The 25,169-nt window shown below is 51.0% G+C and overlaps 2 protein-coding genes across 3 annotated transcripts in view; both read right to left on the bottom strand.

The window, feature by feature from the left end:
- The window catches only part of Bcl2l11 (BCL2 like 11), a 31,837-nt gene extending 17,573 nt beyond the window's left edge, over positions 1–14,264 (bottom strand). The window contains exons 1-3 of one of the 2 annotated variants that reach the window (XM_026381755.2): positions 13,828–14,264; positions 11,210–11,346; positions 10,952–11,041 (exon numbers count right to left, since the gene is read on the bottom strand). In XM_026381755.2, coding sequence (XP_026237540.1) covers positions 10,952–11,041; positions 11,210–11,333 — 214 coding nt within the window. In that variant the 5' untranslated portion in view covers positions 11,334–11,346; positions 13,828–14,264. Of the gene's footprint in view, positions 1–10,951; positions 11,347–13,827 lie in introns of both variants that reach the window. The other variant, XM_026381754.2, reaches the window with a different exon arrangement.
- A 2,347-nt stretch (positions 14,265–16,611) lies between these two features.
- The window catches only part of Acoxl (acyl-CoA oxidase like), a 203,921-nt gene continuing 195,363 nt past the window's right edge, over positions 16,612–25,169 (bottom strand). The window contains exon 10 of the mRNA XM_077792061.1: positions 16,612–17,373. Within this exon, the coding sequence (XP_077648187.1) occupies positions 17,173–17,373 (201 nt within the window). The 3' untranslated portion in view covers positions 16,612–17,172. The remainder of the gene's footprint in view (positions 17,374–25,169) is intronic.

Genomic DNA, 25,169 nt, shown 5'->3' with positions numbered 1-25,169 from the left:
CCAAGTCCCCCTGCAGGGGCTTCCATCACCAAAGGGAAAGAGCAGAAGAACCACCTTGGGCTCAGACATGAATGGAGACAGTGCAGACCTTGGGCTCCGAGCGTGTCTCCTGTGGGCTCCATCCATTCAGGAGCTGCCTCCCTCCTGCTTTGCCCCGGGGCTGGACCTCCAGGCAGACACACAGCTGGCCAGCTCTGTGGCCTCTAGGGAAAGTGGATGGGCCAACCCTTCTTAGACACTGCTGTGTGACACAGACAAGCCTGGAGTCGAGAGCCGACTCCCCACCTGCCCCGACAGTCCTCAGACCGCTAGGACAGTCGCTAACACTCCCCCATTTTAAGGAGGACTGGGTCCCGGGCTGGTCGAGGGACTTGCCCTGGGGTACTAACAGCACAAGGACTGAGACCAGTCAGGCCACCTGCTAGAACCTTCCACCCAAAAACTTCCTATCACACCACAGGCAGAGAAGAGCACAAAGGTAACCTGGTTCAAGAACTGCACCTCATTGGCTTCGCAGAGAGCACCATCCTAGGAGATGGATGCACATCCTGACTTCCACGTGGAAACAGGGTTGCACCCAACCCACCGTCCCTTTGCCAGACGCGGAACACCTATGAATACTTAAATACAGCATGAATTATGTGATTACGCAACAATCACATAACAACTACAGAATCAATAAATAACATTAGCTCCAGATTGTGGTTTCAACCTATTTTATGCACCTGTGTCAATTTTATTGAAATGTTTCCAGAACAGACACTGGGGACTTCATGGGTGAAATATCATTTGGTTCTCTTTAAAGAGACTCCCTGCACCCCGTTTATGTGCCCACCTCTTTCTGAAGTTGGTGACTAGTTTAGCTGAATCTACGCTCAAGTCTAACGAAAACTAAGGTCTAAATGCTCAATGTATCATACAGCTGTACCCAGAATTCATTTCCAGACTTCTTTTTATTTTCAAAAAACAGACAAATCAACAGGAAAAGAAACCTCCTTTTACTGCTTTTTTGCAGTGCTGAGGATTAAACCCAGGGTCTCGGGCACGGTAGGTGAGCACTTGGGTTTCCCCTCCAGACCAAGAAACCTACTGTGGTCCTCTCTCTTCCCGAGGCTCACCCCACTACACACCTTCACATACCCAAGCTCCTGAGGAAAACAGGTCGCTTCCTTCTTCAAAAAAGTCCCAGATTACTCACTAAGTCTATTACAAGTTGCTTACATTCAAACGTTTCAGGAATGGAAGGAGTCACGCTCCTGTCCTGGAATATGACACATTTGGGGAGAGAAAAACAAAGCCCCAGAGCAACTGAGAAGTTGAGAATCATCACACTAAACCTGCTTCAATTGACACTTTCTCTCTTCTGAATCGAGAGTGTCCCTTTTACTGCTTCGAAATATCAGCTTCAAACCCATTTCCACCACTAAGGAAAGGCAGCAAAGTCCGGATGGACCAAGCGTCAAGTGCCGTGCAGGGGCAGGGAACCAGTGCAAATTGCCACAGGCCCAGGCCAGGCTCCAAGACTGGACGCAGCCTCGAGCCAGCTCCCAGCTCCAGGCTGTTTCCTTGCTGTGAATATCGTAAAATCCCCGCTCTCGAGCCTGCAGGCACATACCATCCACTGGCCAGTGGCATCTCTGAGCTCAAATGTGTGGGCCAGGCTCCTCAGGAGGGCCCAGCTCCTGCCTCCTGACTAGGGCAGGGGCAGGAAGTGAGGCAGAAGCTCCCGCCAGCAGCTCTTTCTCAGGACTTCCCTCCTGTCCTGTCTCAGCAAACCAGACTCGACTCAGGAGCCACGGAGATCTGGCCCAGGGGACAGAGCCCAGAATGCCCCCCCCCGGGGAGGGGCACCAGGACACCTACTCATTCCAAGGGAAGCCTTACACGGGGAGGCCTGCCACCAGGTGGGTCCTGTTGACACTGACTGTGGCACATGGAAGAAAACAGTGACCAAGGAGAATCCGCTCGCTCATAAGTACTGCCAAAGGTCAAGTGAATGATGACTAATGCTGTTGTTTTCTCACCAAAGGAATCTGACTATCTTGGGGAAAAGAGGGGACCTCTTTTAGAATTCTTCTTCTGTCTAGCACTGGACATAACCAACGAACAACCCAAGGCCCTTGATTTTGGACAAAAAAAAAAAAAAAAAAAGCCAAAACAGAACTTTGGACGGCAGGGAAAGCGGTTCTCTGTGCCTCTCCACACGTGCATCTCTGGACTCCAGCTGCTCTGCCACCTCTAATGGGCACTCTCCATCGGGGTCCCACTGACCGAGCCCACGCAGAGCTGGGCAGCAGGCGTCTCCTGGTGTCTTGTCACGCTCCACAGACTTGCCAACGAAGCCGACGTTCTTCTCAGGCGATGTTTGGGTTCACCCACAGGTGAGGGGTGGGTTCAGACCTCCCAGCCCACCCTGGCCAGCCCCTTCCTAGAAGAGACGTTCCTTTCCCCGAGAGCAGAGGAGATGGATCTGATAGCATTTCCAGATGAATTCACTTCCCTGTGAGTTCCCCACGCTCCTGACTTGACAGCCCCCCCAGAGAACAGGAGAGAGCCCTACAGAAGAGCCAGGTCTGTGACCTCGCTAAGCCGGGGAAAGCTCTCCAAGGACGCTGAAGACAGACGACTCTCGGTCCACCAGCCCTTACCATGGGTGCCAAGGTCCTCAGCCCTCACATGAGTGGTGATGAAAGAGGAGCGCAGACAGACTGACAGCCCCGCCAAGGGCCTGGGGAGGAGGGCAGACAGCCCCCCGGTCAGCCAGGACCCCACTGAGACTCCAGGGAGAGCGTAGAACCCATCTGATGGGGGACGATCTGCTTTGCTAAAATAAAAAAGGTAGATCCACAAAGAGCAGCGTCCATCTGGAACAGCTCTAGGGGTAAACCAAAGGCCTGATGTCACCTGCCCGGAAACCTCACCAATACGAAGAAGGCAGTGAGGCAGTGACAGGCGCCAGGCAGGCCGGGAACAGAGATCCAGGCCACAATGTCACCCACGGTTCACCCTGACTGTCCAGTCACCACGAGCCTGCAAGTGCCAGACGCACAGGAAGCACCACCCGACCCCAGCGCGAGCACCCACAGCACAAGCTGCCGGTGTGTCTCCTCTCTGGTGCACAGGGACTCTGCTGCCACCACACCAGGCTGCCCTCAACCACCGCGTCACCTTTCAAACTTCATGCGACGCCAGGAACATTTCCCTCGTGCCGTTATTCTTCTCCGTACCATGAAAAGCCCCAGCCTGTCGGAAGGAGGAATCAGCCTCCCACCTGTCCGTTTAGGACCCTTGGTCTTCTGCGTGTCTAAGCAGTGCTGAAGGCCCCTGCACACCTTTCTATTAGCACTTCTTCCTTTCTTCCTTCCTTCATTTCTGGTACTGGAGATGGATCCCAGGTGTGCTTAACCACTGAGCTCTACCCCAGCTCTTCAAATGTTTTACTCTGAGACAGGGTCTTGCTAAGTTGCTGAGGCTGGCCTCAAACTTGTGATCCTCCTGCCTCAGCCTCCCTAATCACTGGGATTAAAGGCATGTGCCATGGCACTGGGGACAGTCAGCATTTTTTTGAAAGAGAGTCTGAGGGTGTGTGGAAGGCAGAGCCCCCAGGGTGGGCGGAGTCTTGGAGGACGCTGGCCTGTGCCGACAGTGATGGGACTTGTGGAGAGCAGTTAAAGCAGTCTGAGGGTCACAGCAAAGACCCTGGCTACTGACCAACAACCACCGACCACGACAGGACAGTGACCAGGCCAGACAAGTCATCACCCAGAAAGGCCAGGAGGCCCAGGTTGGCCCAACAAGAGGAATGAAGATGACTTAATTCTGGCATGGGCGGTGGTGACGGGATAGCAGGTGACCAGAAGCCCTGGGCCAGAACAGGCAGGATGACCACAGGCTGGGGTGGGGAAGGCCAGGCACTGGGCAAGGGCTGCAACCCTCCAGCCTCACAGTGGGTCAGGTGGCAAGGCATGGCCCTGCCCAGCCCACCAACAGCCGTGGAGGACAAGGGTCCCAAGCCCACGGCCTCCCACAGAGCCCAGGGCCTCCACTCCCCTGCAGAACTATGGGTTCTCTTAAGTGCAAGTCCCGCTAAGGACCCGTAAAACCAGACCCGGAGGGAGGTCTGAAAGCAGCAGAGCACGCCCAGCGGACTCAGCGCAGTGTCCCACACAGCAGGTGACAGCAGACACTGGTGATCGTCGCTTTCTACTGTTAAACGTCTCTCATGCCTACAGGGAGTGGAAGCGAGGGGCGAAAGAGGCGACTTCTAAGGCCCTCAAGCCCCTGCAATACCTCTACGTTCTGCATGTCTGTGTCCCCAAATCCAGAGGTGAAGCCCAGCCCGAGGTGATGACACTAGAAGGTGGGCCTTCAGTGTGACGAGTGCCCTGACAGGAGACTCCAGAGACCCTCACCCTTTCCTTTCCATGTGGGGACACAGCCTGAAGGCTCCATGAGTGACCCAGGACGGGGACCCGCACCAGAGCTCAAATCTACCCTCATCTTGGACTCCTGGCCTCCAGAACCGGGAGGGGTGCGTTGGGTGGCGTCTCAGCCACCCAGTCTGGAGTCGTCCACGGGGCCTGAGTGGACCTGGCCAATGCAGCCATGAGCACTTACAAGAACCTACTGCCAAAGAGCTGGAGGGGCCCCCGGCCCCCAGGGCTCCCTCTGACCAGCAAAGGCCTCCAGGTCGCACGTGAGGAGGCACAGGAAATCCACAGGGGGAAGGAGGCTGCGGGATGGTCGGACGGCCTGGGCCTCCTCACCTTCCACTCAGCCCCCACGGGGATCCTGAGGTGGGACTGCCCCACAGGCACAGAGGGAAATGCTCCCAGAAAAGCCTGTCACCCTCACCCAGGCCAGGGACCCCACCCACCCTCCTATAGTGAGCGTGGCCCAGCAGGCAGCCCGTGCTCCGGCTCACCCAGGCCCAGGGAAGGGGGTGCTCTGCAGGGTGACCGCCCAGCCCCTCCTGGGCAGGAGCAGCAAGGCAATCCAGAGTAGCTGGTATGACAGTGTGGCCAGCTGTCCTCCATCCCCAGCCAGTGGACGCTGCAGTTCCCCTGCCAGGGTGGCAGCAGTGAGGGCAGACAAGCCAGCCTTCCACCCCCTCACCCCCGCCAAGTGGCAAGGAGCAAAGGGTAGCTGAGGTCAAGTCTGGCCTGTAGGAATGAGGAAGAGCGAGGCAGCCCCGCACCCGCTTTCCTCTCTGGCAGTCAGCAGAGGCTGGGGGAGCCCAGCTCACCACACCCACCTGGACATGAGGAAGCAATGCAAGTCAGCCCTGCTTCTGCCAGGAAAGCAGCCACAGAGCCAAGGAGGCTTTTGAACTTCCCCCTGACTTGGCAGAAGCAGGCAGAAACCTTAGAACTGAAATAGACAATTAAACATAATTCCAAAAACTCACTGGCCAGTCTCACTAGTAGAATGGAAATGACTCTAGAATCCATGAACAGCAGGGCAAATCCATAGAATTTACTCAATCTGAACAGAGCAAAAACAGATTGAAAAGATATGAACACACAGTCCAGGGATCTGTGGGATCAATAAAAGTACTAACATTGCTATCAGAGTTCCCAGGCAGAGGCAGGGAACCGAGAAATATTCAAAGATATAACAGCTGAAAACTTCCTAGTCGTGGCCTAGAACCGAACACTGCAGACTGAAGAAGCTGAGCAACCCCCAGAGGGGTTACAATCTAAGGATGGCAAGGATCATAAAGCATTGGAAAGGCAAAGACAGACCTTGAAAGCAGCCAGGCAGAAATGGCCCGTAACTTATGGGAGGCCACCCATTGGAAGGACAGCAGATGGCTCCAGGTAACACCAGAGACCAGCAGGAAGTGGCATGCCCTTCGGGTACTGAGAGGAAACTGCCAACTACACACACTAAACAGCAGCGAAGGCACAGACAGCAAGCTCTGGTGGCGCTGAAAGGAGAGGCAGAGGGTCTACCACTACAACTGGGGACCTCAACACGGCGGTGCCACCACCCTCAACAGTCAGCAGAACCACTGCACAGGAACGAAGGACTGGGGAACCCAACACATCCACCAGTGAGACCCGACGACACGGATCATGAGCCCGAAAAAAAAAAAAAAAAAGATGGAAATAAGCAAAGAACCTGAAAACAGGAAAAGAGAAAAATCAATAGAACTAAAAGCTGATTGGAAAAAAAAAAAAATCAAGAAAGCGATAGACCTCTGAGATTGATAGAGATAAAAAGACACAAGATACCTATACCATCAAAGAGACAAGATCCTGAATCCATTTAAAAGGGTAACAAGGGATACTACAAATATGTTTATACTCATAAACTCAACAACTTAGAAGAAATGCGCCTATTCCTCAAAACCCACATACTAGCAAAACTCAAACCAAGTTGAAACAACCTGAACAACGTTACGAACACCGAGAAATGAAATCTGTCACCTAAAAGTGCCCCCAAAGAAACCTCCCAGCCTAGATGATTCCATTAGATTCTATAAAACATTTAAAGAATTAATACTAACTAATCTCTCCAGGAAAACAGAAGAGAAGGGAACACTTTCCAAACTCACTGTTAAGGTTGACATGTCAAAACCAGACAGACTTCGAACAACAAACCTCAAAAATCAAGGCACAAATATTTAACCCCACCCAAGTAGGATTTATCCTAGACACCACAAATCATTGTAATGCACCATTTCAATATGTTAAACAAATAAAATCATCTGATCATACTAAATAATACAGAATATTTTATAAAATCTAACACACACTCCGTTCATGATTAAAAAAAAACAACAACAACTCTTTTTAACAATCTAGAAATAAAGGTAAAACTTCTTCATCTTTTAAGAATTCCCCCAAGAGCAGGAACAGGGAAGCATGTACCACTCCTATTCAACATAAGTGGTGGAAGTTCTAGCCAATGCAATAGAGCAAGAAAAAGAAAAATGTGCAAAGAAAGTGGGGGGAAAAACAAACAAACCCCAAAACTGTCCCTATTTTCAGATTTTATGACTATATGCATAGATAGATCAAGAAATCAACAAAGAAGCTTCTAGAATTAGTGAGTTCAAACAAGGCTATAAAGGACAAAAATTACTCTCATTATTATAATATATTAAAGGTGAACATGTGGAAACTAAAATTAATAGAACTGCTCCCAAGTAAATGAAAAATTTAGGTATACATCTAAATAAATGTACAAGTTCTGCATACTGAAAACTAAAGGACGATAATGAAGGAAATCTAAGAAGACCTAAAGCTGGTCTACTGTACTTGGAGAGACATACCTACCCAAGGATTGTAAGACTCCATGACAGTTCTCCCTTACTCACCATATGATCCAGCAATCCCACCTCTGGGTACATATCCAGAAGAATTCAGAGCAGGATCCTGGTAAGATTTAGCAAACCCATATTCAAGGGGGCACACTCCACAATAGCCAAAAGGCAGAAGTAACCCTAGTGTCTACTGGTGGATGAACAAACAGATAAACAAAATGTGGTGTGGTTTTGCACTAGAATGTAATGCAGCCTTAAAAAGTAGGGACATACGTCACAGTGCAGATGTCATTATGCTAAGTGCACTAAGTCAGTCACAGAGGGCTGAACACTTTGATCCTACCTACAGAAGTAGTCCAAATTTCACATGGAAGGCTGAATGGATCTGCCCATGGCTGGCGGTGGGGGAAGCAGGGCTTTGTTTCATGGTAGAGTTTCAGTTTTAAAAGATGGAAAAGTACTGGAGACGGGCTGTATGGCGACATGAACGCTCCTAACACTACTGAACCGCACACTTCAAAACAGTTAAGATGGTAAATATTTTATGTTAGTTTTTTTACTACCATAAAATTGTATTTTATTTAACCCATGAATTCAAGATATTAATAGGTAGAGAGCGCATGGGCAAGGGCCTGGGTCCAGTCCTTAGCATGGCAAAACCAAAACAAAGCAAAACTCCAAGGAAAGGGTAACAGGCTGAGCTGGGGTCCCTTTGAAAAAATCCTGGAATTCTCCTGTCAGGCTCATGCAGGACATCATGCTTCCCACAGGAAGCTCTCAATCTAGAAGAGGGGTCAGATGATTACCAGGTGCAAGAGGTAATGGGTAACACCCCACAGTATGCTGAGGGGTACAGAGGGTTCAGAAGACCATTAACTTCCACCTGAGAATTCTGACATACTAGAAACAAGTATAAAGTTTAAGACACTTTCTAACACAACATGGCGAAGTTACTGATAATAGCCAGACCATTCTAAAAGATACGGGGGGTGAACCCACAGGCAGGGGTGACTTTTATGCAAACTATCAGTTACCCACTAAGAGAACATCTGTCAAGCTAATCCTCCCAGTGTACACATGAAGGCAAAAACTGAGCGAGTGTACAAACCATGTCTCCTCATGATAAAAATGTTCTTCCAACACGTCTTCAGAAAAATCAGAAAAATGGAGGAAAACATGAAGATGTTTATAGGAGGAACACCTCACTTCTATGAATCCCCAGTAATCCTTCACTTTGTCATCAGATCAAAGATACAGGTTCAAAACTTCAAGACACACAGTTCTCCACCCCCAGTCGCTAGACAGAAAACTACTTTGTGGCTGGAGGAGCCCTGGCTAAGCCGTACTTCTTTCTCTGCAATCTCACATTTGTTCCAGGAGCTCAAACCTATCACCCAAGACCATTTTGTAAAAAACAGATATTTCAATAAAATTATCAAAAGGGTCACTACTAAAGATCTCAATGGAGATGACCGAGCAAGGAATATTAAACATGGCCAGAAATATAAGAGAACCACATAACAGCACAGTGTTAAGTGGCCTTCATTCACGGAGCTGAGACTCTGAGGTTGGCCAGAAGAAAGAGGAAGTTAGAGGCTATAAAAATTATTAATTTAATCTGTCAATTTCATAAACTGACATCTGGCTAAGTCCTCTCCTCACACTAACTTATCCTCTCCCACAAATCTCCTAAAACTTAATGCTGAAAACTTATCTTGGCACATTAACTTTAAACAAATTCCTTACAACTTACCATTTACTCTGCCACACTAAATTCTAAGCTCTCACACCAATCTACTAGAATGTAGTTCATAGTACAAAATAAAACCCTGGGATCCGTTTCTTTACTTCACAGATAAAGCCACTAACTCTGCTTAATAATCTGGATTGTGATCTTTAAAGCTCAGTATTTGTCATCTGAAATAACAGTGCTTACATTATAATTAGCTTGCTAACAGTATTTGTCACCCCTGCCCCCCCCACCAGCAAAAGCATGCAATTCATGTCTGCCTTCACATTTAAAAAAAATACACTCACTCACCCAGCTAACACTCTTCCTAGTTAATGAGGCAGGAGAAACTACAGCCATGCCTTAGCCACACCTGCAGACTCCGCTCGCTACAAAGGCCTGCAGTGTGAAACCATAACAGCTTCCAGAGGGTCCTTAAAATAAACAGGTTTTCAAACATCCATGCTGAAAAGCGTTGGCAACTCCATTAGAATGTTGTAGGTTCACATATGCACTGGAATATTTTGTGGATACGAGAGTTCCAAGCACCAGGAACTTCCTGAACTCAGGAGCAGAAGCACTGGTAGTGACTAAAGCAATAGCAACAATGAAACTTCCAGCTCCTGACATAATATAGTAACCGTGCCCCAGCATTTGGCAGATGTGCAGACAGCATACACCCTAGTGGAATTTGTCATTTGTGCCAGGTGTGCCCCACCCCTGACAAGTGTCACTCCTCTGAGGTTCTTCCCATCTGTCACATGGGGACAGACCTGCCCAGAGCTGCAACATATTTACAAATACAAGGTGTGTCATTGTAGTCGAGAGTTTGATCCCATGACTTTTACTTAGCCTTTGGCATGGCAGGTACAATCTAATCTTGGTAGAATCTATATTAGATTTCCTAATCCATAACATTACCAATTTCTTTGTCTTATTTATGCAGAGCAAGCCAATGTGAACAAATGTCAAATCTAATTTTGGTGAATGATGATCAAGACAGGAACTTTTTCCATTAGTGAAGAATAGCCAGTTGAACCAACCTAGACTCCTCCCTTCACCAGGGTGACTGGACATTCTCAGGCACAAACCAGAGGCTCCAGAGTCAAATTGAGCCTGCAGAGGTTTCAAAATGGCTTATGCAATGTTTTAAAGAATGTGAGTTGTCAACGTTTAAATGTCAGAATATGAGGCTCAAAATCTGCATTCCAGGACCATGTTGCAAAACTAGAATACATGCTACTCTGAGACCACATGCCCTCAGGGCAACAATCAGGATGGGACTAGCAGAAGTGGCAAGTGCTGTCCAACTTGCCACAGTTGCCCTCACTGATAGGACTCTCTGGGTGTTTATGTTTGCCACTCCTAGTTCAGACACTAACATTGCTCTGAATCCCTGACATAAAGTCTGATTCCCCAGCTCATTAGTACTATGTCCAAACTCTGAGTCACCAATCCAAGGGGAAATTTGCCCATAAAACAAACCACCTTCATGGTTCTATGTCAGCACTGCTATACAAACTAGTTCAATTTCCCCACATGTCATTTTTGAAAATGTTTGACTTGCAAATCTTTCTTTACTTTCAGTTATGTTATTAAGCTGTTTGAAAAGGGACACCAGGCAGAATTCTTTCAGGCAGAATGTCATTAACAGGTAAAACCCAGTGGTCCAAATACCGTGCCAGGGTTATGTGCTTTAGCAGAAATTCAAGCTTTATAGCCCTGAAGGCTCATGCCCAGACTTCACTCATGCCACAGACTTCATGAATTAAAAACAAAACAAAAAAAACCCCGCTGGCTTGATATTTGACTTTATACATCCTCTGTGCCCATGAAAATACAGATTAAACCAGTTGAAAGGCCCTAAAAGGGGACTTTCAATGCTACACACAGCTTTGAAACAGATATTCCAACAACCACACACCACTGCCCCTTACCCGGGCATTGCTTACCCATTGCACTCAGATAATGGTTGAAGGCCTGGCAAGGAGGACTTGGGGTTTGTGTTGATTTGTCACAACTCATGGGTGCTGGGCTCCTGTCTGTGTCAAAAGAGAAATACCCACTGGAGGATCGAGACAGCAGGGAAGATCTTCTCACAAAGATGAAAAGCGGGGATCTGGTAGCAAAAGGGCCAGGGCTGGCCGGTGGGGCCAGCGGGCCCTGTGGGCTGCCGTGGGGGCAGCGGTCCCCTTCGCCTTCGGGATTACCTTGAGGCTCTGTCTGAAGGGAGGTAGGGGCCCCCGGCCTGAGCTGGGGAGGCCTCTCTGCAGGCTGCAATTGTCCACCTTCTCTGTCACACTCAGAACTTACATCGGAAGGTTGCTTTGCCATTTGGTCTTTTTTTCTGCAAGAAAGAAAAAACCTATGATGATCTTCAGCAAGATAATGATTATAATAAAATAATCTTGCTTACACCAATTCATCAAAAATGCTTGAGTCTCAAATACTTTAAAACTAAATTGTTTACTTTTCTGAAAGTCCCCCCCCTCCAATGCACCTAACATAACAAAGGTGTGCAGCTCTTTCTCTCAGGGGCGTGACTAAACTTCATACCACCAAACTAAACAGTTGTTACTACAATGTCAACTACTGGTGGAGCTGGTGCTCTTACACACATTATACACACACAAGTTTCAAGAGAAGCGGCTCATTTGAAGCCTACTGGCATGTGCTTTTTGCTCTGGACAGACTTGCATCAAGTCGGAAGCTCCCAGCGGGCTCTGACTTCCCGGGACCCGACTCGGTGTTGGAGCACAGGAGCGGGCGCAGATGCAGTGATTACAGGCGGCTGGCCGAGTTCCCTGCTCCGGCCCCATTGTTTGCCGAAAATGCTGAGGGCAGCAAGTCTGGGGAAGGTTTGGCAGCGGCCGTCAGTCGTAGTAAGTGCGTCACAATAGAGTTTGTAACTCAGAGCGCGGATCGGCCGGGCTCTGTTGCTCTCCCGCCTCGGTCCCTCTAGCTCCTGGCCCCATGCGCCACACCAAACCGGACAGAACTCCTCTTGGGTGCAGCCGTATTGTTAAGTGCACCTTCCCAAGTGGGGGGCCCCCCAGGGCCGTCCCAGGCACCCCCAGCGAAGTCCACAATTTCAACTAACTCCGAAAGCTCGGCCACTCTGGGAGCGCGGCTCCCTCACCCCAAAGACCCTCCCCTCCGAAGGCAAGCACACCGAACTCACGTCCGCCCCTTCCCTTCGGTGCGTAGCGTCCGAGCCCGCGCCCCGCGGCGGCCGACCCGCGCCCTGCGCCGACCCGGCGCCCCCAGACCGTCACCACGGAGGCACCGCAGGACACAAAACCCCGCGCTTGGGTTCGGAGCCCCCCAGGCCTCACAGAGCCCACGCCTGCCCGCCCGCCCGCCGTCGCGCTCCGCCAGGCAGCCCAGGGCTTCGCGCGCCGCGCCTCTGGCCCGCGCTGCCCCGGCCGCCGCAGCCGGGAACATCCTCCGCCTCCGCCCGCTCCTCCCCTCGCGCACTGCGCCCGCCGCGGCTTGCACCGCCGGCCTCCCCGCGCCGCTGGCGCCGGTGCCCGCGCTCCCCATTGGCCCGCGCACGGTCGCTCCGCGCCGCAGCCAATGGGCGGCGGGGGCGGGGGCGGCGCCTACAGGTCCAGCCGCCAAAGGCTAGGCGATTGTTGACAAACTCGCCTCCGAGCGCTGCTCCGGCGGCCGCGGCGGCAGCCCGGCAGCTCCGACACCCAGCCCCGCCCGACCCCGACACCGCGCGCGCCTCCGAAGTTCCGCTGCTCCGGGCAGCCGGGCACCTGGAGACAAAGCGAGATCTGCGCTCACGGGACCCGCTCGGCCGTCCTCATACCGCACCTTCCTGCCACCCGTTCTCGTTCATGCCAGTCAGGGCGAGAGCCCCACGGCCTCATCTGCCCGGGCTGCAGCACCCATCCAACTCCAGCAACTTCCTCACCTGTCTCCCTGTGCGCCGCGGATTCGCACCAAATCTGAACGACCACCATCCCAGGCTACGAGCGTGCACATCCACACCCCAATCCTCGGCGTCCGAAGAGCCCTCCACCAGCAACTCCAGAGCCTCAGGGTAAACAGGACACCTAGGGCACGGCGCCGCCAGCCTGCACCGCCAACGGACCGGGGTAGCATAGGGCGCACGGGAGCCTCCAGGACAACCAAGCTCTACGGGCCGGGGCTCGTCCCCGCTGTGGCGCTGGCGGTCGACGGAGGCCCTAGGTCTCTTGCTGCCAGTGGATCGCGCGCTGGCACTGTCCGTAGGGTGCCCGCAGACCGAGCAGGGCCCCCAGGCACTTTAAACAGGGCAAAACTCTAGCTTGAATAAGTTTAAGGAAAATCCCGGGCTCATTATTTAAATCACCACTGCAGTTCCGCAAACTCTCCCCAAGAGTCCGTGCGCCCAAAAACCAATACGCCAAACACGCTGGAGAGTGGTCACTCACTACTCCAGGCCGCGAGAGCCAGCGGCGAGACTTCCCGGCATGGGTGTTCGGCCCGGTGCCGCGGAGCGGGTACTCTAGCTCCCCGCCCGGCGGTAAGAGCACGCTCTCTTCCAACCTGGCCTGCGACGCTGCACAACCTCCGCGCGCTGCATCCCGATTCGAATCCTACTTCAGCTAAGTGCCCGAAGCTTCAGCGCCGACGACCCTTCCCCAGAATGCCCCAGCCTGGGAAGGAACCCAACCCACACCAATCGCCGCCTCCCGCCAGGCGACAAGCGGAACGAATGGGAGCGTCTCCGCCCGCACGTGCGCGGAAAGCGGGCACTACAGGGAGCCATACGGGCTCCAACGCCTCTGTTTTCCAAACGTCCCCGGCCCGCTGCTTCAGACTCGTAGGTATTTACCTTGCGTTTCTCAGTCCGAGAATCAGAGTCAGACATTGGGGGGACAAGAGCCAAGGAAGGGCGCCGAGGTGGTGGAGACGGGAAACGGCACGAACCTAGCTGCCCGAAGCGGTTCTGACCGCAATGGGGCAGGGCTCGCAGGCTGGCTGCAGGAATCCCGCGGCGGCGGTGTTGGCGCGCGGACGCAGCCGCGATACTATGAGCTAGAGACCCAGCGGCTGCGCGGAGCGAAGTGAAACCTGCGCGGCCCTGCAGCCCTGCTCAGACTGGCGGCCCCACGCCCGCGCCAATCACCGCGGGCCCCGCCCCCGCTAGGTCCCGCCCCGGCGGGGGGCTGTCAAGTCCCGCCTCCGCAGCTCCCGGGCCGCTGGCGCGTGCAGGCCGGGGCAGGTAGAGGCGGGGGTGGCCGGGCCGGGTTCCCTGCCGCGCGCGCCGCCAGCCCTGGCGTGTTTACCAGAGTGACTCGGCCTGCTAACGCTGCATGCGCGCCCATCCCCCACTCCGAAGTCTACACTCCCCCCACCCAGTGTCCGCTGTGGCTAGCGGCAGAACAGAGGGGGCGCTCGGGGCACGGTCTGAGCCCAGCCTGGCTACAGCCGCCAGTGAAAGCCTCTGGAGGCGCCCCTGCCCCTTACTGTGCAGTTTCCACCGCTCCGGCCAGCTTGGTGACAGGATTGGTCCTTGAAAACTCGCGGATGCGAGGCTGGACGCTGGGTCTTTGAGCTCTTCCTTCTCCAAGAATCTGGGCCTTCGGGGGCGGGGGGGAGGGGGACCCAAATCCACAAGATGTTCACCTCTCTCGCCCTGCCTTGCGCCGGACTCTTAGGAGACCTCCTGTCACCCCGCAGACGCTACCCAGCGTTTGTGGGGCGCTCAATCTCCTTAAGAGACAGAGCCCATGGTGGGAAAGAGAGTTTAGAAAAAGGCAAGGAGTGATCCCAGGAGGAGCATTCTCCGCAGCCTGGGTGCGAGGTTACGCAGAGTAAATCAAATAGGGAAATGGAAAAAAAAACCTCAAATAATTTTAAGAAAATAAAAGGGCATAAAGAAGCGTCTCGGCCTCTAGACGAGAAAAGGTGGTGCTTGCGCTCTGTTGGGACCCCCGAAATTTGCTGGGGGAGAGACCTGCCAGAACCATTCCTCAGCGGGCTAAAGCTGGCTCAGGCGGAACAGCGAAGTTCTGGCCTCACTGAAAGAGCCGCATAGGTGTCGCAATATCCCCCGAACCTCCTCCTTTCGCGTCCCCATCCTCCTCCTCCTCCTCGAAGTCCGTGGCCCCAACTCTTCCCTTTCCCAGGAGACCAAACTCCGTCTCCCATGGCTCCTCTGGGTCTGCACTCCTGCCCAACCTCGCGGCTGGTGACCAGGGCCTTCCTGCCCGCTCCCCAACCCGAGGCTTCGAGGCAACCGCGGCGGGGCAGTGGGAGGTCGGTCCGGAAATGGAACATTCTGCAGGCTGCTAGGTGGGGATTGAGAAAACTCCAGGTAGGGACCTCTCTAATTCGCAAACCCGCGGACCGGGAGAAGAAGCCTCCTCCCGTTTAGAGGAGCAAGTGAGGAGGCCTTGTCTTGCCATCGGGCCATCTTGGTCCTTTTTGTGTTCAGAAGCAGATCTAACGTCAGCGTGACACAGCACAGTCTCAGGTTAAAGTCTCCTTCTCTGGCGAGTCCTGGGCTAGGTGAAGGAAGCCACGGGTTCCCAAAGGGTCTGGAGGACACGCGCCTAGTCCCGCCCGGGGATTTCGCTACAAGAGGGAAATGGCAAGTGCGTGGATGCAGCGAGGTAGACTCCTAGGCCGAGGTCTGTGCTGACCCGGGCTAGAAATTCCCGCCTGCGGCTGTCGGTAGCTGCCGGAGCCGCCTGCGGCTCGGCCACTCCTTGTCCTACCCGGGGGAGAGCAAAGGAACCAGCTCCTCTAGCCGAGAGCCCCAAACACGCCACACCCCGGCGTGCTCGGCGCTCCTGGCCGTGTCGGGCCACGTAGACCCGGCCGGAAAAGAACCTCGCAGCAGAATGCGGGGTTGCCTGTCCTTAAGTAGCTCCACCATCCCTGTGTCGCCCGCTCGTGTGACCTCGTGAACAACCGTAAAAAAACAAAGGTTTCTGGGAAAGCAACCGGCTAAGCACCCATACTTGGGGCGCAACAAGGAAGCCGGCCTGGAGGCGGAGGTTCCTGCTTTGCTCGCGACCCAGGCTGTGCTGGGCGGCTGGGATCAGGTCCCCCGCCTCAGGTGACCGCGAGCCTTTAGGGCTTTCTGGTGTTGGGTAGGGAGGTCCTCCCGGAACTGGGCTTGAGCCCAGAGAAGGGCGGCGTGGAAAGGGCCGGTGGGTATTGGATTACCCGTCCTGGACGTCGCTCTCGCTGCCACTGGCGGGGCAGTGTTCCTGTCGCTGTCATGAGAAGTGGAAGGAGAGACAGAGAAGATGAGCTGGACTGAGAGAAAGAAGAATGAAGTCGTGCAACTGGGATTTAAGAAATGAGAAATCCACGGACCGCAGGCGCCGCCTGTGTGGTCTCCCAAGTTCCGAAACCAATTTATTGCGATGTATTCCCCAGATCCCCTCCCCCGACCTCGCCAAGCAGCGGAGGCGCCTTGCCAGCACCCAGGTTCTTTATTAAACTTGGTGTCTGTGCTCTTCTAAAGAACAGATTACAGTTTCACGTGGCAAAAAATGTTTTCCGCGCGTTGTCTTGCGGTCCGGAAACCGCCCGCCTGGGAGGACCAGCCCAAGTTCTGACTTTGCTCAGAGCACAACTCCAGGCTCAGCTCCCCTCCCCCTGCCGGTGCGTTTCCCCGCCGAGCCCCAAAGGTCTGATTCACTGGAAAAGCCTCAGTGGCTGGCTAAACCTTTGCCCGCGCCGGGAGTGGATGGGGCTTTTTTTCTTTTTCTTGTTTCCTTTCGCCTGAGGGTATTTGATTTTGATGTTTTGATTTTTTTTTTTTTTCACCCAGAACCAGAGTTTTTCGAAATCACTGGGAATCTGACTCACCGCTAACAGCAGAGCTTTGGCGGCACCCGTCTGTGGGGTGCGCTCGCGGGGGAGCCCACTCTGATTGTCTCAGGGGATCCGGCGCCAAAACTAGACAAGGTCGCGGCCGGGACAGGCGGGGTTACAGGAAAAGGACCAAGTGTTTTAGTTCCCTGGCGGCCGTCTAGGCTCGCTCTGCCCTACAGCCAACTGCGTGCCTCCGAAGCCTCCGCTGGACCTCTGCTCCGCCACCCAAATCCCCGCGGGCGGCCGCCGCGCGCGTGCCAGCTCGGCCTCTGCCCCAGCTTCGGACACCCATGAAGGGAGTTTGGGGGCAGCTGCCGACTGGCCGCTACTCTTCCGTCCACGCGGGTTACAGCTTGGCTCCCAGCTTGGGCCGCTGGCACCGCTCCGCTTCCCCAGCCAGCGGCAGAATCCGCGCAGGGTAGAAGGCCCAGGCGGCGTGCGGGGAGGGGATCCCGGCGATTGGTGCGTGGAGGCTGGTGTGTGGAATGTTGAAGGCAGAGACCACCCTCAGGGCATCATCCTTCACCGAGTCACACAAATCCAGCAACTGCAAAACATGACACAAAGGGGACAGGTCAGATGTTGACGCACTCACAACGACCTAGTGCCAGCAACTTTCCGCGCACCCAAAAGCACCCGCGCTCTCATCGACTATGGACACCAATTTCCCTTAAGAGTCTAGAGACCCAGGAGGGTACAAACAGTTGGTCGGAAAGAAAACCCTCGGAACCCCCCCCCCCTTTTTTTTTTTTAGCGAAAAATCTTAACTTTCTGACACCTAGTCCTGCGGAAGCCTAGGGTTTTTCCGTAGGGGACGGGGGCAGGTAAACTCCGAATTAGCTGGGGAACGGCAGTCTCAGAACTGACGTCCTCCTCTCCTTCCTTCTTTTCTCTTTCCTTCTCTCCCCACCCTTCCCCTCCCTTTCCCTCCTCTCCACCTCTGGAGTGCCTGGGGTGCCACCATCTGGCGCGCAGAGGCAACTGAACAAGAAGAACCTCCAAACAGGTGAACCAGTACAGACTTGCCCCAATCTTCCCAGACTAGCGCCTCCAGACCCCGACTGGACGGAGAGAGGCTTCCTGAAACTCAGCGCGATGTCTGACCAAAGCTAGTTATTGGCATGTTTGCACCGTCCACCTTCCCAAATCGACCTGCAGTTACCCAAACACCAAGGAACCCCACGGACACCCTCGGTGTTTTTGACAGCCACTGGAGGCCTGGAGGAAACATCCCTGGCAGAAGGGAGGAGGGAAAGATGCAGGCCAGTTATTTGGAGAAGCTGCCCTGGGTGGATTTTTATTTCATTTTCCATTCTTCAGGTGCCAGCACATTTTTTTTTTTCATTCCCGAAGGGGAGGGAGAAACAAGCTACCAAAACAATAGATTGTTTTTCCAAAACTGACAAGGGTAGAGGATTGCTTGCTTACCTTTTCCCATAACCAACTATGTACTGTATTCCTCCATTTTTCAAGTTCCCAGCCAGTCCTAAATTTCTTTCATTCCCCAAATCTCAGTCAACTCCCCGGTATCCTGGCTTATTCTTTGGTTTAAAAAACATCACTTAACATGAGCACCCCCTCCCCCCGCAAGTAGCAGTCATCTCTCAGCTAATGTTGTTAAGACCACAGTTTCTTTTTGTAGTTGTCCAAAATGCCATTTCAGAAGTTCAAAGAAAAAAGAGAGCCCAGAAAATGGGGGTGGAGGACAGGGAGTCTGGGAGGGGTGGGGAAGAGCATGGGTGGTTGATGTCCAAATGTGCATCTTCCCTGCGAATGTGCTCTGTGACATCAATAATTTCTAATGAAAACCTTCATTCTCCAACCTTGTGGTTAAGCATCATCAAATCAGTACTGAAAAGACTTTGATCAAATTTGCAAGATGCGCTGAGATGAACTTTCCCTGACCAAGATTTCAAAGTTTGTAATTAATACTCTTGACAAATCCCTGACTAATCTGTCAACTCTCGGTGTCTCTAACCACACAGTTCAAAACCATGAGATGCTGTATGTAGCCCCCGAACTAGCCACATATTGCCACATAACTGTTCAAGATAATGATCCCTTTGGGTTTGCATGACGCAATTCCACCAACTTTTGTCCTATGTTCACCAATGGGAGACATTCAGTTTGATGAAAGGTTTTGTGGAAGAGAATATAGATTTGGTTTATCTACTGCTAAATACAGAATTAAGGGTCAGATGTAGAAATTACAGAAGGCAGATTTCTATTCAATATAAGAAAAACTTGTTAATTTTTTTAAAAAAATGTATGTATGTATGTATGTATTTTTGTGGTGCTGAGGATCAAACCCAGGGCCTTGCCCACACTAGGCAAGCACCCCACCCCCCGGCCCCAATGAGTAGAGCCTAGGAAAACTTTTTAAAATAGAAAATTAAACAGGAACCCAAAGGCTGGCAAAGAAAAGGGTTCCTTTACTCATAAGTGTTCAGAGGTGACTGCTAATGACATCCTAGGGAAGGACAGTGAACTGGATGGAGAGACTAGATGTTGACTGTCAAGATTCCTTCTGAATTGAAAGTTCTGGAGGGTCTAAATTAATCCTCCTTCTCACTTTCTTCATGCTTCATGAACTTCAACAGGATCCTGGAAGCCATTCAAGATCAGATGTAAGGATCAGGCCTTGGGTGGTTGGTTGACTGGTTCCAGGTGTTCACGCCCTCTGTCTCTGCCTGCCAGATGCGGATCATCACCATCATCATTTCATCCATAAAGTACGTACTGGAGTCACCTGTGTCAGGGGCCAAGCTGGGCCTGGAGGGCTTGGGGGTCCACACTGCAGGCACAGTGTCTCCTGCATCATGAATCTTGTTGCAGAATTTTATAGACTTTTTAAAAAATATGGTCACCTTAATGCAAAATACTCCTGAATAGCTAATATAGTATTGATTATTGCATTTACAGTATTTTTTTTTACTACCATGGAGTATTTTTATTTAGGCCTAAACAATCTATGATTAAGTATAGTTTATTACCAAACATATCCTTTTATATTATAAACACAAAAATGGCACATTATTGTAGGGGTCTCCCTGACCTGCCAATTTGTGACCCTTTTATATTGGACAAAGTATCCCAAATTTTACAAAGAAAATTCATCAGCTTTTGGGAAAACACACACACACACCCACACACACACACCCACACACACATACACACACACACACACACACACACACACACATCAAGAAGTGCCATTTAAAAACCAACCAACAAAACACATAAACAAGTCATCGGTTTTTGCAGAAAAATTTTCAAAGGGCAGAACCCAAAGGTGAGTATTGCCCCACAAATGATGAGCTTGTGAGATCTATTGAGGTGGGCAGGGGAGAGCCAGCAAGTGGAATTTGAGAAGATCTATTTTAAAGAAGCAGAAGTTCTCGGGAGCCCTCCAGGGACTGGTGGAGAGCAGGTCAGTCAGTGGATCTGTGCAGGGAGGTGTTCATATCAGTCTGGCCCCCCAGCTCCACCTACCTGCTGTGTTTTCTTCCTTTGCCTCCTTGACTCTTCCAGTACTTTCCTTGTTCTGGTTGGGGGGGGGGGTGGCTAGGATGTCCATGGAGCTCTCCAGCCTCCTCAGCCCTCTACTGCCACTGCCTGGTCTTCCTCACAGCACGGAGGCTGGCCAACTGTGGGCCACACTTGCAGGGACTCCCAGCCATCCCCCGAGTGGCTTCACTTGGTTCTCTATCTGGGTAAAGTTCCTTACCCCAACTTGAAATGCCTCAAGAGATGAATGCCCAACCAGGACCAGCCCCTGTCTTGCTTGGGCACTGTGCTAGACACTTTTTCTCCATCTCTTGTATCTGAGAGGACTTGACTTGCTTTGCCAATAGAATATGGAGAGAATTCCGGAACTTAGGCCTAAGAAGCTTTGCAATCCCTGCAACCCAGGGGCCACTTCCTCTGCTGAAGCCCAATCTAGGCTGCTGGAGGATAAAAGGCCAAGTGGACAGGGGCCAATGTACCTTGGCCAAAAGCCAGCACTCACTGCCTGAGGAGTCAGAGGCCATCTTGCACACCCCAAGACTGCTGAACCCAGTTGACTGTAGCCCCAGGAGTGATTTGAGGTTAGACTAGCCAAAGAACTGCCCAGGTTGCCAACCCACAGAACTGGTATTAATCACTATTGCTGGTTAGCACACACAAATGGAAACTTTCAACCTTACTAATGGAAACAACAACAACAAAAAAACCTGCTATAAAGTTATCAGTTGTACCTCATCTTCAAAAGGAATTTCGATGCAGCCCACTCCTGCTTTCTAAGAGATTATTAGATGTTGGTGGGCGGTACATATAATTTCCCATCCATTCTTTCTGAGTTGACTGTGTTGTCTACCCCAGTCCCAGTCAGCATTCCATAGACTATTGTGCCAGTCTTTTGGGAAGAATCAATCTCTGCTATCCAGGGTTGTGCTTCTCACGATATCCCCGATGGCCAGGCATGGAAGGGCAACAGGTACAGAAGGGAGCTACTCGGCTGCCTGCATCTCTCTCTAACAGTGCCATGGAGTCAACGTTCTTCTCTTTCCACACTGAGGTTTTCTGCTCTGCTCTACATCAACTGACTGGAATTTAATGTGCATCTACTGTGGGCCAGATTCCAGAAGAGCTCTTCACCTCCACGGACTCCCTCAGTGCTCCTCACAACTCTCCTGGGGACCCCTCCACTTTACAAGTGAGGAAACCAAGCCTTAAAAATATTCATCCTGTTGGTGCAAGTCACCACTCTGGTGAGGGTGCCAGTGGGTTTAATCCAGGAGCTTCTTTCTACAGCCCTGTCCACCCTGTCTGCTCCGTCTTCCTCCAAGCGCTCACTGTTTCCAGTCTTGGAGGCCGTGGGTGTCGCACTGAGGATCACCTCCTGCGTTGCAGCCAGTGTGTAACTTTTGATACTCCACCTAAGACGTCTGTATGCCCAGAGAGAGCACACGGGCCTGCCCAACCACACTGGCTCAGATGTCCCCAAAATACCATGGCCGTAATGGCGCCCAGAGATGATCTGGCTTCAGAACCAGCTGCCATGATGCAAACGGGTGTCCAGAACACACTGGATTCTCTTCCTGTGGAGGGAGAGATACTTTCTCTGCAGATTGTTCTTTGGGAAGCTAGGAGAACGCCTCTGCACTGGTCATTGTCCCCTCTCTGGTCCTCCAGCTCACCACCTTAAGCCAAAACACAAACACAATTCAAATCCCTTCCAAGGAACAACATGTGGGCCGCCAAATCATGGCCTGGCCAGTGAACACTGCCAAGTCAAATAAATTGCCTGCAGCTAGTAAAGACTTCTAGCAAAGACTTCCAAACTCAGGAATGCACAGAAGCTATGGCCTGACTTATCCCCACCCATTCGCCTCTCCCAAAGGACTGCCTACCCTTTATAAAGACAAATGTTGGTGGTAGGCCATGGTGGCTAATATGCCACCTGAGCCCCTATTGCCTGACCAGTGATCAACACTTCCTGTGGCACAGTCTCACACCCCGTGCTGTGATTCTGTCTCTCTCAGTTCACTGCCCAGAGTGCTCCTCATGGCAGGGTTAGGCCGTAGCTTGCTGGGCCTCCCAGTCCCAGGAACAGGTACATTTTCCTGGTTTCCTTGACAGCCAAGTTTTGATAGCATGAAACAAAACTCTGTGGTTCAAACAATAATCAGGACTCCTAATTGATACTTCTTTGGCATCAGCTTAAATCATATCTTATGTTGATTAGCTCTTTAGCTAATAAAAATATTTAGCATAGTCTGATACAACAGACTGGAGAAACTGCCTTCTTAACCAAAAAAAAACCACACCTTCACTTAGCCTATATTTAGACATATTTTACCTTCAAAATGTTCTTCCTACTGCAATTTAATTAAATGAATTAATCAAGTAATTTGGTAACAGGGACTGAACCCATGGGTGCTTAACCACTGAGCCACATCCCCAGCCCTTTTTTATTTTGAAACAGGGCTTCCTTAACTTGTTTAGGGCCTTGCTAAGTTGCTGAGGCTGGCCTCCAACTTGAGATCCTCCTGCCTGAGCCCCCCAGAGTCACTGGGAGTACAGGCATGTGCCACCACACCCAGCTTGCAATTTATTTTTTGACTAAAGAGTACACAATTCAACTATTTACTAAGTATTACCGAAATGCCCATTTCTCTGAAGGAAAGCAGCTCTGATCCTTGACATTACCACTCCTCATGATTTCTTTCTCTCTAAGATGTAAGGATGAGGAGAATCTGGCAGAGGGTGAGCATTTATAAACATTGTTGCTATTTTCCTCCTTCCTTTCTTTGGCTGTGCTAGAGATTGACCCAGGGCCTCACACACCCTAGGCAAGCCCTGTCCCATGAGCTGCACCCCTAGCACTATTGTTATTATTATCCTGTGTTCTCTAGTTAGTAATAAATGCAATTTCTTTACAACTCTGGCATTTCCTTTACAAAGTCTGCTTAATCATCATTACCTAAGACTAGAGTACTGACACGAGGCACCAGCTTTAACCACTTAATAAGAACTTCTGACATTTATTCATACTAGAACTGATTCATAAGAGGAGAAGTTTAGAAAGAAGACAACTGCACGCTGCCTTCCCTTTAGAATACAGGAAACCATATGAAAGTTTTGGCAATGGAATTAAAGTAACCACAACGCAGCTCTTGGTAGCACTTTCTACCCGTGAAGGCAGTGACATGAAGTGAGAAAGAATATTCAATTAGGTGGTTATCAAAGAGGTGCCATATTAGCTTCAGACATTTTCCTACAAAAGAAGAGGACGTTTTAGTCAACTGATAGTTTAGTCTGATTAGGACACACCCAAGAAGAGTGATTTTTCAAACATTTCAAGAGGCAGAAGCCCTGCCAACTAGCTGGACGTGGGGGCAGATTCCTGGAATCCCAGCAGCCCAGGAGGCTGAGACAGGAGGATCATGAGTTCAAAGCCAGCCTCAGCAACTTAGCAAGGTCCTAAGCAACTTAGTGAAACCCTGCCTCTAAATAAAACAAATTTAAAAAGGGCAGGGGATGTGGCTGTTCAATCCTTGGTACCCTCTTCTCCCCAGAAAGCCCCCCAAATTGCCAGAACTCAATACAGACATGCTTTGGTACAGCAGGGGATAAATTCCATAGGACCCCCACAACCTGCTGCAGATATCACAATCTGCCGATGCTCAAATCACTCATCTAGGATGGGGTAGTATTTGATCCACGCACATCCTCTCCGATGCTTTAAATCATCTTTGGATTACCTTACTCACTATAAATGTAAATAGTTGTTATAGCCTATCATTTAGGGGATCGTGACAAGAAAAACCAATTCTGGATATGCTTAACACAGACACAACTTTTTAAAGAGTGTTTTCATCTGTGGTTGGTTGAATCTGTGGATGCAGAATTGTTATGGTTTGGATGTGAGGTGGCCCCTGAAGTCATGTGTGAGACAGTGCAGGAAAGTTTAGAGGTGAAATGACTGGGTTACGGGAGCCCTGTCCTAATCAGTGCCTTAACCCCTGATGGCATCAACTGGGTAGACTGTACCAGGTGTGGTGTGGCTGGAGGACTGGGTCACTTGGGGCATGCATTTGGGGTTTATATTTTATCCCTGGTGATTGGAGCTCTCTCTGCTTCCTATGATTGCCATGTCCTGAGCTGCTCTTCTCATTCGCCATGATGTTCTGCCTCCTCTCAGGCTGAGGGCAATGAAGTCTAAGGACTGAGACTTCTGAAACCATGAGCAGCAAATAACTTCTTATCCTTTAAAATTGTTGCCAGGTCTTTTGGTCACAATGGCAAAAAAAAAAAAAAAAAAAAAAAACAGACTAAAACAAGAGCCCACAAATATGAAGGGCTGACTGTGCAGTAAGAGTCCAAAGGTATTATGAAAAAAGGCTGTGTCCTGAAGTTTTTATTTCATGCACCAAAATGATTTCAAAAACAGTTTGGGAAGGCTCCCACTTTTAGTTAGGATACAGAAGGAGTTGAGAGAACTTTGCCGCCATGGTACTGGGGCTACTGAAAAGTACAGTACCTAAGAAAGGACTACAGAAGTCATTCCAGGGAGAAATGAGGTCTTTATAAGTAAGCAAAGAGCCATGCAAGCTTACCAACATGAGGGTAGGTGCCCATTTTGGGTGCAGGTAGACAGAGGTGTGTGCATATTGAACAGAGGAGAGAATTTGAAGGGTGAGTAAAGTGACCAGATGGAGTGGAATTGGGAAGAACTGAAGCACAACACAGACTCCTGACCTGGACATTTTCAATGCCTAATCCAGGATTTTTGCGGCACAAGCAGCATTTTACGGAGGCTGGAGAGCAGAGGAAACTGCGCAGTCCTGTGTAGCCTTG

The sequence above is a fragment of the Urocitellus parryii genome, chromosome 12, assembly GCF_045843805.1.
Source record: "Urocitellus parryii isolate mUroPar1 chromosome 12, mUroPar1.hap1, whole genome shotgun sequence".
Classification (NCBI taxonomy): Eukaryota; Metazoa; Chordata; class Mammalia; order Rodentia; family Sciuridae; genus Urocitellus; species Urocitellus parryii.
Note: the sequence above shows the minus strand (reverse complement) of the source record. Positions and strands in the feature narration are given on the sequence as shown.